Source organism: Electrona antarctica, assembly GCF_951216825.1.
Source record: "Electrona antarctica genome assembly, chromosome: 4".
Classification (NCBI taxonomy): domain Eukaryota; kingdom Metazoa; phylum Chordata; class Actinopteri; order Myctophiformes; family Myctophidae; genus Electrona; species Electrona antarctica.
The window spans coordinates 158413-170699 of record NC_136809.1 but is presented as its reverse complement, the minus strand read 5'-3'; the positions used below and the strand labels follow the sequence as shown (position 1 = coordinate 170699).

At 45.6% G+C, this 12287-nt stretch overlaps 1 protein-coding gene across 1 annotated transcript in view; it reads left to right on the top strand.

Moving 5' to 3' along the window:
- The window catches only part of LOC306922139 (son of sevenless homolog 1-like), a gene marked incomplete at both ends in the record, with an annotated part of 64294 nt that overhangs the window by 38901 nt on the left and 13106 nt on the right, over positions 1 to 12287 (top strand). The window contains 2 exons of the mRNA XM_079499534.1: positions 9691 to 9800; positions 10394 to 10510. Coding sequence (XP_079355660.1) covers positions 9691 to 9800; positions 10394 to 10510 — 227 coding nt within the window. The remainder of the gene's footprint in view (positions 1 to 9690; positions 9801 to 10393; positions 10511 to 12287) is intronic.

Here is a 12287-nt window from a genome sequence, read left to right as displayed (position 1 = left end):
CCTCCTGGGGGATCCCGAGACGTTCCAAGGCCAGTGAGTCGATGTCCAACTGCAGAGTGTCCGACTCGAGTCATTGATTGGACGACTTGCAACTCGACTTGGACTTAAGGGTAAAAACTTGAGACTCGACTTGACTTGGAAGACAATGACTCCAGACTCGACTCGACTTGAGACAAGCTAACTCGGACAACTTGTAGCATTATGTTGTTTTTTCATTGTATGTTTTTTATTTTATTTTTTTATGCAGATATCATTCTAATATGTCCAGGCAGGGCGGTCGTGAACGTCACGTTACGCCCCGCACCAGAGCGAACGCCACGCTATAGGTTTACACTTGTATTGGTTTGATTGATTGATTGATTGGAGACAGGCATGTAAGCGAGAGAGCGCGCAAGCAGCCATGACTCTGATCACTGATCAGTGTGGGCACACACAACAGTGCGGCTGTTTGTATCTACTAGGCTAGGCTAGCTAGCAATGGCGACTGCTCCCGAGCCTCCTTCTGCAAGTTCTGCAGTTCCACCAAAAGTGATTCAGTTCGCTTTTAAAAACTTCCATTCTGATGGAAAACGCAGGAAGGCTCAATGCAAGACATGCAACGCTACAATCAATGACAAAGAAGGAACCACATCCAACTTTGTCCGCCACTTGAAGACGGCGCATGAAGCCAAGTAAGTGAAACCTAGTAACCTACTGCCAATATAACTAAAGCTAACATTATTAGAAGTGTGTCCGGGTGTGCATGTGTGTGTTGGTGGATATATATGTCGTTAATAAGACAAACAATGCCACTCACCACTGTCACGAACGTTGATGATATGTGACTGCACTGCATAAATAATAATATCCATCCATGGTAGCAAGCCCTCCGTTTTCCAACACTTTCTCACTTTTCATTAGATATATCCAGTCGTCAGCAGGATTAAGAACTTCATTAACTCCCACGCAAAACCTTTATTCCTTCCCCTTTTCCTCCGATACGTTTTCTCTAGCTATAGTTGCATTTAGTCCACTCCGTGTTATTATTTTGGAACGTGGAGGATTAGGACCCCATGCCGGCAAAACAAATGCACGTGGAGTACTAGTAGGCAGCTAAATGTGTGCCTGATGGAAAGTGACGTAATATTAAAATACTACAAAACAAACGTGCATGCACGTTAAGAGATTATTTTGTGCTTTAGGCCTGTAGGCACTGCTGCAGTAAATTAATGTGTGTGCAATGAGTGTGCATGCATGCATTTGCTACACAAATATGACAACTGTATAATAATTCTTCTTTTCCTTCTGTTTCAGATATGCAGAGTATATGAGATGTAAGCAGCAGCCAGTCCCTGGTCCCAGCCAGCCAGGAATTGGACAGTTTGCTGCTCTCTCTCACCCAGAGTTTTACAGACAGAATCATTCCAAACAGAGGGCCATGACTGACTCCATCATTATGGACCTAATAGTGGGATGCAACCTTCCCCTGACTCTAACAGAAAATAAAAAGTTCCGCCACTTTCTCTCCATAGCAGACCCCAAGTACAAGGCCACTGATTATCGTTCTGTAATCAAGCACGTAGAATCCTCTGTTACAGCGACCCGCACTAAGATCAAAGGGATCCTTGCAGAAGCAGAACATGTTTCTCTGACTGTAGACATCTGGTCAGATCGTAGGATGCGAGGCTTCTTGGGTGTCACTGCCCATGTCCTGACTACAAACAAAGAGCTGTGTCTGAATTCCTACTTGCTGACCTGCAGTAGGTTCCGAGGATCACATACAGGAGAGAGGATCGCTGAGGCGTTTGAAGCTATCTGTGATGAATATGACATCAGACACAAAATGGACTTTGTGCTCTGTGACAACGCAGCTAACATGAAGAAGGCCTTCTCCATCTGCTTCCCCCAAGAGGAAGAAGATCAAGTAGATGATGAAGAGAGCCTGGACGACCCAGAGATATGGGAAGATCTAAATGAGAAAAAGAGGTTGCGCATCAGCAATGTGTTTCAGTGGAGTGCCAGACCCAAATCCAGTATACATCAAAAAACAGGAATTGACATTCCAAAAAGGTAGCACATCCAAAAATTAAACAAGCGGTGGACAAAGTACTCACATTTCCATTTCTTTATTGGCACACACCAAAAAGGAACGCTTAAGCGTTTCGGCTATGCAGCCTTCATCAGAGCATGGTGAAGGCTGCATAGCCGAAACGCGTAAGCGTTCTGTCGGTGACCGACCAAGAAACTGTTGATCAGGTGAATGAGTGGCAGTAAAACATCTTTGCTTATGGTTGTGCACAAATACCATAAAATAATAACCTTTTATTGTAGTAGTTTTGTAATCTACAGGGCAGCCTTGTTTTGTCTACTCATCGTTAACTATTTCTGTCATGTGCTCTCTGACAATACTGTTATGTGAAGAAAACCATAATTTAATTGTTTGAATTCAACAGGCACTAACCAGAGGAAGCCCCAAACGCCTACAGTGCTTCGCTCATACCCTACAGTTGACTATAGGCGATGGCCTTAAGGAAGCTAAGGTTGCAAGAGGTGCCATGGCAAAATGCTGCAAACTCAGTTCTCTTCTGCACACATCTACCTCCTTCCATGATGCTTTTGAAGAGAAGTTTGGTGAGCGAGGGATCCCTGCTGCTGTGACCACACGATGGGGTTCAACCTACCGCCAACTGAAAGCAGTGCTCTCATTCAACCAGCAGGAACTGAGCGATGTTGTGCAGGCCACAGGTTGGTGCTTGTCTGTTACTGCCCCTGCTGCTGTGTAGATCATGGCTGTAGCTCAGGAGAATGGGTTGTCTGATCACAGGGTCACATTCTATTCCTGTGTCATCAAACACACAGGGCTTGTTTAGTAGTATCCTGACCAGTTTTAGAATGCTATGCTGTATCTCTTTCTCTATCTATCTAGGTCACCAGGAGCTGATCTTCTCTACGAGAGAGTGGAGTCAACTGAAAGAACTGTGTGATATCCTCAAGCCCTTTTCAGAGGCCACTGATCTTACGCAGGGCGAGAAGTGTGCAACTATCAGCGCTGTTCTTCCCAGTGTCTTGTCCCTAAACAACCACCTGGAGAAACTCAAGCAGAAGGTTGGTTATTGACTCACTCACTCACTCACTCACTCACTCACTCATTTATTCATTTGTTCAGGTTCGCTTCCTGGGAAGCATGGTCAGGTGCCTTCAGACCTCCCTCAAAAAAAGATTTGTGGCATCCTGGTCAATGTGAAAATGGAAACTGCAGCACCAGACGAACCACAGCCTCTACCTTTTGCGGACCCTGTGTATATCAGAGCAGCTGTCCTGGACCCAGAATACTCAATGATGTGGCTGGAACAAGATGTCCTTGTCAACGATGACATCAAGAGGGAGGTGTCTGACATGGTGAAAGGTCAGTGAATGTACATCTATATTAATGTGCTCGAATACACACTAAAAGTATGGCACTGTATAAATGTACTCTCACACACCACTCAGTCACTTCTCAAACAAACTTGGTTCACTTTATTAATGTTGACTGTCAGGGTGACAAATCATGATGATCACCAAACTACCAATATCAGTTTTAATGTAATATATTTCATGCTATAATAAGTGATCATTTGTTGTCCATTAGAACTGATCCTACGGGAGGTGCCAGCTGACCAGACACCTGAGAATCCAGAGAGAGAGGAAGAGCTGTTGGAGGAGAACACTCAGAACAGTGTTGGGCTCTTCGCAGGATACAGGAAGCGTCGCAAGCAGGACACAATGAGGCCAGAACTTCAGCTGAACAACTACCTTAGCCTTGATACTGGGTTAGGGTTAGGGTTAGGGTTAGGGTAACCCTAACCCTAACCCTAACCCAAATACCTTAGCCTTGATACTGATCAGAAATGTCTCAGCTTTTGGGAGGCAAACAGAAACTCCCTCCCTGCACTTTATAAGATTGCCATTAGAGCACTTGCAGTGCCCGCAACTAGTGCTCCAGTCGAGATAATCTTTAGCCACGGTGGCATAATTTTGAGACCACATCGTTCTCGGATGAAGGGCACCAATCTCTCGAACCTTGTGTTTCTCAAGTGCAACAATCTGTGAATCTACTGTATGTAATACAGGCACTACTTGACTCTGTAACATAGGGTTAGGTTTAAACAGGATGTTAACTTGCACACATTTTACTTTGGAAAGGTTTCATTTATCCAGCTTTATTTTCTTTTATAACTCTTAAATTTAAAATGTTTATCTCTTTCAAAATAATACTCATGGTGGAGTGAATTCATGCAAACATGTATCCCTTAAATGGATGGTTATTTATTTTAAGTTATGTTTGTAAGCACTGCTGTCTGTGTGCTGTTTAGTTTACAAAGCACCTTGTTTGCACTGATAATTTTGCCTTTGTAAAGGTAGCTACCTCGAATGTAAAACAAATAATGATACACTTGCAATCTAAATGTTGTTGCAAAATGTTAAAAATAAACATTTTTGTGTCAAACATGCCATTTCTTTAATGGAATGTAGCCTTTCCCATCTACCTAGGCCTAAATGATCAAACATGTAATGGATAAATGTATAGCTTTTAAGCTTGATGCTGGTTTAATGCATGCAGAGTTGCAGACTAGTCTGCATGGTACTTTTGACATTGACTTTAGGAAGATAAGCTTCCTCCAAGATATACACCTGAGATATAATCTGTGACTTGACTTGACAACCTTGTGACTTGACTCGACTTGACAACCTTGTGACTTGACTCGACTTGACTTGACAACCTTGTGACTTGAGACTTGACAACCTTGTGACTTGACTCGACTTGACTTGACAACCTTGTGACTTGACTCGACTTGACTTGACAACCTTGTGACTTGACTCGACTTGACTTGACAACCTTGTGACTTGACTCGACTTGACTTGACAACCTTGTGACTTGACTCGACTTGACAACCTTGTGACTTGACTCGACTTGACTTGACAACCTTGTGACTTGACTCGACTTGACTTGACAGCCTTGTGACTGGACTCGACTCGACTTGACTTGACATAACCTTGTGACTCGACTTGACTTGACTTGCCCACAACAGAAAAACTTGAGACTCGCTTGAGACTTGGACCAAATGACTTGCTACTCGACTCGGATCGGAGGGACTCATGCAATTGTCTGTCCAACTGCGCCTTGGTCTGCCCCAGGGTCTCCTCCCAGTGGGACGTGCGTCGAGGACCTCCCTAGGGAGACACCCGAGAGGCATCCTAACCAGATGCCCGAACCACCTAAACTGGCTCCTTTCCAGGCGAAGGAGCAGCGGTTCTACCCCGAGTCAATTAATCCAATTTATTAATCCGCACCACCCGCAATCCGCTGCGCAGGGAAGCGCCCAGCGTATACAGTATAGCCAATCTACAAGCTCACAACGCGTTGCTGCGACGCGTTGTGAGCTTGTAGATCGGCTATTTATACTACTTGTACAAACAATGTCACTCACTACTCTCTCGACAGTTCACCAATGTTATGTAGTGGTTGTATATCCATTTCCATGGTAACACGCCGTCCACGTTCTCACACTGCAACGTATTTTCATACAGCATATCAAGCGGTCATCAGCAGGGTAAAGAACTGAATCACTCCCAGTCCCACGCCAAACGTATATTCCTCCCTTCTGTTTTACTTAGTTTTAAGTTTCTCTCAGACTCACTAGCTGCCTGTTAGTAACTTTAGCATAGCTGCCTGTAGGCTGTAGGATACCACTGTGTTGTTGTTGTTGTGCAACAGGACCCAACTTCATAGGCGGCTAATTTGTGCCAGATCGTGGAAAATGATGTAATTAAAATACTACTAACACACGCACGCTGAGATTTTGTGCGTTTTAAAAGCTATAATAAGCATATAGATAGATGCCATTAATTTATTTCCCGCATTATTTCACCCGCGGTTTATCCAATATTAATTTATAATATATTGAATTGACCCAAACTGCGGTTCACCTGCGGAAACCGCGGCTAAATCCGCCACCCGCTGGTCTCTACTGTCTACAGTTATCTGGCAACAGTACTGAGTTTAGCCACCAGATGGTGACCGTTCGTTTGTTCGTGTAGGACTACACAGGCAATCAGCCAAGAAGTGGTGTCAACGTCCAGTTCAAGCAGGCCGCTGACTCCATGTGGTGACTTGAAGATTGGGCACTCTTCCATGATGTGTTCAACAGTCTGTGGTTTTTTGCAGGTAGAGTTGGGTCTTAGCTACTCCAGAGAGAAGTCTGTTGAGGATGACCCAGGCATTCTGTTGAGGTTGACCCAGGCATTCTGTTGAGGTTGACCCAGGCATTCCGTTGAAGATGACCCAGACATTCTGTTGAGGTTGACCCAGACATTCTGTTGAGGATGACCCAGGCATTCCGTTGAGGTTGACCCAGGCATTCCGTTGAGGATGACCCAGGCATTCCGTTGAGGTTGACCCAGGCATTCCGTTGAGGATGACCCAGGCATTCCGTTGAGGATGACCCAGACATTATGTTGAGGTTGACCCAGGCATTCCGTTGAGGTTGACCCAGGCATTCCGTTGAGGATGACCCAGACATTATGTTGAGGTTGACCCAGGCATTCCGTTGAGGTTGACCCAGGCATTCCGTTGAGGTTGACCCAGGCATTCCGTTGAGGTTGACCCAGGCATTCCTAGCCTCAAGGATCCATCCAGGGTGTAGAAGAGTCTCCTAGCCTCAAGGATCCATCCAGGGTGTAGAAGAGTCTCCTAGCCTCAAGGATCCATCCAGGGTGTAGAAGAGTCTCCTAGCCTCAAGGATCCATCCAGGGTGTAGAAGAGTCTCCTAGCCTCAAGGATCCATCCAGGGTGTAGAAGAGTCTCCTAGCCTCAAGGATCCATCCAGGGTGTAGAAGAGTCTCCTAGCCTCAAGGATCCATCCAGGGTGTAGAAGAGTCTCCTAGCCTCAAGGATCCATCCAGGGTGTAGAAGAGTCTCCTAGCCTCAAGGATCCATCCAGGGTGTAGAAGAGTCTCCTAGCCTCAAGGATCCATCCAGGGTGTAGAAGAGTCTCCTAGCCTCAAGGATCCATCCAGGGTGTAGAAGAGTCTGCTAGCCTCAAGGATCCATCCAGGGTGTAGAAGAGTCTCCTAGCCTCAAGGATCCATCCAGGGTGTAGAAGAGTCTCCTAGCCTCAAGGATCCATCCAGGGTGTAGAAGAGTCTCCTAGCCTCGGTGGAGAAGTGTATGGCAATTTACAATTTACAATTTACAATTTAGGCATTTAGCAGACGCTCTTAATCCAGAGCGACTTACAATAAGCAAGAACAAAAAGCATGGGAATACATCACAATGTAAAAATGCATTTATCGCGAAACATGCGTAAGCTAAGAACGTGACTAGAACATATCTATATAATGACACTATACATATAAACTATAACTAGAACATATCTATATAATGACACTATACATATAAACTACACATATATGCTATACTATGCTGTACATATATACTATGAAGTGCTATGACTACATACAATGCACTTATTGTGCTGTCTACATGACATGCTATAAGTCTGTTTCAAATGCTATATAAGTCTAAGAAGTGCTGTCTAAGGGGGGTAGGGTAAGTGCTATGGGCCATGATGGAGTCTGAAAAGGTGGGTTTTCAGACTACGGCGGAAGATCGGGAGTGATGCTGCAGTTCTGATTGCAACGGGAAGTGCATTCCACAGTTTTGGGGCCAGAAGGGAGAAGAGTTTGGGACGTGTGGAGCGTTGTCCCGGCGTTTTTAGTGAGGGTACTTCCAGCTTCCCTGCGTTGGCTGATCTGAGTGCGCGGGAGGGTTTGTAGGGTTCAATCATGCTGGCAAGATATGGGGGAGCCATACCTTTGGTTGCTTTAAATGCCAACATCAGAGTTTTGTATTCTGTGCGGGCAGCGACCGGGAGCCAGTGCAGGGAGCGGAGCAGGGGGGAGACATGTGAGAATTTTGGCTGGTTGAAGACCAAGCGAGCTGCGGCATTTTGGATCAGTTGGAGAGGCTTCAGTGCACATGCCGGTAGGCCAGTAAGGAGAGAGTTACAATAGTCAAGTTTTGACAGGACTGTTGTCTGGATTAGGAGCTGGGATGATTCCTGGGTGAGGAACGGTCTAATTCGTCGTATGTTATAGAGTGTGAATGATGGATTTATAATTAAGATAAAACCCATTAGTTGCATATAATGCAGAAGGGACAATTAATGATTCCCAGGATATAAAGGACTGTAAAATACTGAATTACTGAGCCACACAGGGCTATAACTATAAAAAATACTTCTGAGAAAGTACTCAAAGAGTACACATAATACTCAGCACCACAACACTAGGCAGAGAGCCTATGACCAAGTTAACAATTAGCTTTAACAGGATTACTTTAAGCAGGAAATACTCTTTTAGAAAAATACCTTGTACCCAATTAAAAGATGAAACCACCAGGAAGAAGGATTGTCCAGTCAGCAGTATATGATTAATGTCTATTCATTTTCAGATCAGAGAGACAGGACAGATCCACACACAGCCAAATTACAAAAAACTCTCACCCTGTGCGACAAACTGCACAGGGTTCTCTCTGCCGGACACATCATGTGCCAGGCATTAATACTGTAGATCACAATTGTTGATACACATTTCATTGGCTGAATAGACAGTTAATTTCCACTATGCCACGCTGGCACTGCTCATTGGACCAGCACATAGATGATGAAACTGATATTGTGACAGCTTCATAGACCGGGAAAGCACTGAGGCTGGCGTTGCTATGGCAACCTGAAGATAACATTTCTTCCCGGCTAGCTGTGAACTCTTTACAGAGAGAAATGCTCCCTGAGCAGCTATCTCTTTTCTCACTAGGCATCAAGGTCAAATACATGCAGTGTTTATCCAAATAGACCTCTCAATATGCCAGCTAACTTTTGTGGCTACAGGCAGACAGTAAATCTTAACTTGGCGTCAGGCAACCCATAATATAATATGATATAATAATATAACGGATAATATAGGTCTGAGATGATTAGGCCTGTGGATGGTGACATGACATAAATAGGATAAGGAGAACAACCCAGAGTAAACAGGCAGTAGGCTGATGATAAAACCGATGGTCAAAGGGCAAGATGAACACGGTCTGGGCCAAAAGGAAACATATTGACACCAGTCCACAAAAATACCAAAGTAGCAGATCTACCAGATCCATCAGTGAACCTACAGGATCGAGTGACAGCTGTGATGTGAGTTTTGAACGAGAGCTGACTGTCCAGGACAACACCAAGGTTCCTGGCTGTTGGGACAGACGTTACCAGGGCGTTGTCTACGGAAATAGTTAGCTCCCGCATCGGGCAGGACTTAGCTGGGAAGAAGAGAAGCTCAGTCTTGTCTGGGTTCAGCTTGAGGTGGTTGGAGGACATCCACTGTGAGATGTCAGCCAGGCAAGCAGTGATGCGCTCTTCCACCTGGGTGGCAGAGGGGGGGAAGGATAGAAACAGTTGTGTGTCATCGGCATAACAGTGATAGGATATATTGTGAGCAGAGATGATAGTGCCAAGGGATTTAGTGTACAGTGAGAAAAGGAGGGGACCAAGTACAGATCCCTGTGGGACCCCAGTTTGGAGGGTTCGGGGGGATGATAACAGACCTTTCCAGGAGACCTGGTAGGTCCGGTCGGTGAGGTAAGAGGAGCGACAGTAACATGGTTGTGTTATTGTGTTTCAGGTAAAGAGCTCATCAACTTCAGCAAACGTCGTAAAGTTGCAGAAATTACCGGAGAAATTCAACAATACCAGAACCAGCCGTACTGTTTACGACCTGAGCCCTCAATACAGGTAACGCACACACACACACACACACACACACACACACACACACACACACACACACACACACACACACACAATACCAGAACCACTACTGTTTAAGACATGAGCCCTCAATACTATAATAGTATCGCTTCTAATGTTTTAAAAAACACGAGAGCAACGTTTAGCTTTAAATGGTGTTTACATGGCGGCCATGTTGGACCCATTTAGCTGTAAATGACAGTGTGTTTACATGGCGGCCATGTTGGACCCATTTAGCTGTAAATGACAGTGTGTTTACATGGCTGCCATGTTGGACCCATTTAGCTGTAAATGACAGTGTGTTTACATGGCTGCCATGTTGGACCCATGTAGCTGTAAATTACAGTGTGTTTACATGGCGGCCATGTTGAACCCATTTACCTGTACATGACAGTGTGTTTACATGGCTGCCATGTTGGACCCATTTAGCTGTAGGCCTAAATGACAGTGTGTTTACATGGCGGCCATGTTGGATCCGTCATTCAGAAATAACAATAATATTGCAATATGAATGAATGTGTGCGTCTCTCTCTCTCTCTCTCTCTCTCTCTCTCTCTCTCCCCATGTCTCTCTGCCAGAGGTTCTTTGAATGGTTGAATCCCATGGAGGAGAGAGAGGAAAAGGAGTTCACAGATTATCTGTTCAACAAATCACTGGAGATCGAACCGAGACACTCCAAGAGCCTGCCTCGCTTTGTAACTACACTACCCACGATGCTTCACTACACCACTATACTACACTACTCTACCCACAATGCTTCACTACACCACTACACCACTGCTACACTACACTACCCACAATGCTTCACTACACCACTGCTACACTACACTACCCACGATGCTTCACTACACCACTACACCACTGCTACACTACACTACCCACAATGCTTCACTACACCACTGCTACACTACACTACCCACGATGCTTCACTACACCACTACACTACTGCTACACTACACTACCCACGATGCTTCACTACACCACTACACCACTGCTACACTACACTACCCACGATGCTTCACTACATCACTGCTACACTACACTACCCATGATGCTTCACTACACCACTGCTACTGTTATATAGTCTCTGAAAGAATCACTCAGTTGTTGGCAAGTGGTACTTTACTTTCGGCTCGACATGTAACAACAACAAGCTTGGTCAACATCATCATCCAGAATGCAGAACATCCGGGGCACACAGTACACTCTGACCTGTAACCCACAGTCCCCATAGATAGTCCGTTGCTGCCCTCTAAAGGCCAGGCTGCATTGGCAGTTCTTGGAAAGTAACCAAAACCCAATATATCACATTTCCTCCCCTTTAAGTTCACAGCCTAAACTAAGCAGGAAATATCAAACCCTCTTGCCCATAACCCACAATATATTTTTCAATAACCAACCGAACACATTTTCTCTCTCTTCTTCTTTTTTTTTTATATATAAGGAAGGAAACGCCCTTCCAGTGAGATCAGAGCACATTGTTGCTCTATTCCTGGAATGATCCCACTTTAACTAACAAAGTCTCTGAAGTGCACTGGTGCACGCCTCTCCCGCTCCGACCGCCTCAACTCCGTCACCGCAGGGGTGTCCCGCTGAACCGCCACCTCTGGCGTAGGCTGTGAGTCCATCGGGTCACTAAGCTGAGGTCCACTGACGTCCATCACCGTAGGCAGGGGCCCCCCAGCGCCTACCTCCGCGTCCGATGACACCATCGCTCCCTCCTCCGGCATCCCGCTGGGCACCGTGTCCATCAGCCTTGCACGGACCTGATCCACATGCCTCTTCATGACACAGCCATTTCCTACAATGACCGTATAGGACACTGGGCCTGATGAGCTGTGGATGACTGCAGGGATCCACTTAGGACCATAGGAGTAGTTCTTGATGTACACTTTATCTCCAGGTGCAAAACATCTCAGGGCCTTGGTTGTGTCATGGTACTCCTTTTGTTTCAGCTGCTTTTGCTGCACCTTTGCCTTTACATCCGGCATGAGCAGGTCGAATAGAGACCGGGGCCTCCGAGCCATCATCAACTCTGCGGGTGACACACCTGTAGTAGCATGTGGTGTGATGCGATAACTGAATAGAAACCTTGAAACTCGAGTTTGTATGGTCTCACCTTTGATCTTCAACATGCCGCCTTTAAAAGTCTGCACGGCCCTCTCGGCCAGCCCATTAGAGGATGGGTGAAACGGGGCTGACCTCACATGTTGAATGCCATTGTTCTTCATGAATGACTCAAATTCTGCACTCGTGAAACAGCTGCCATTGTCCGAAACGGCCATTTTTGGTAAACCAAAAACGCTAAAACTCTGACGCAGCTTCTCTATGGTGGCGTGGGATGTGGATGTTTTCATGGGGTAGACGTCCATCCACTTTGAATGAGCATCCACTATCACCAGGAACATTTCTCAGAGGAATGGCCCTGCATAGTCCATGTGGATTTTTGACCATGGGGCCTCAGGCCACTCC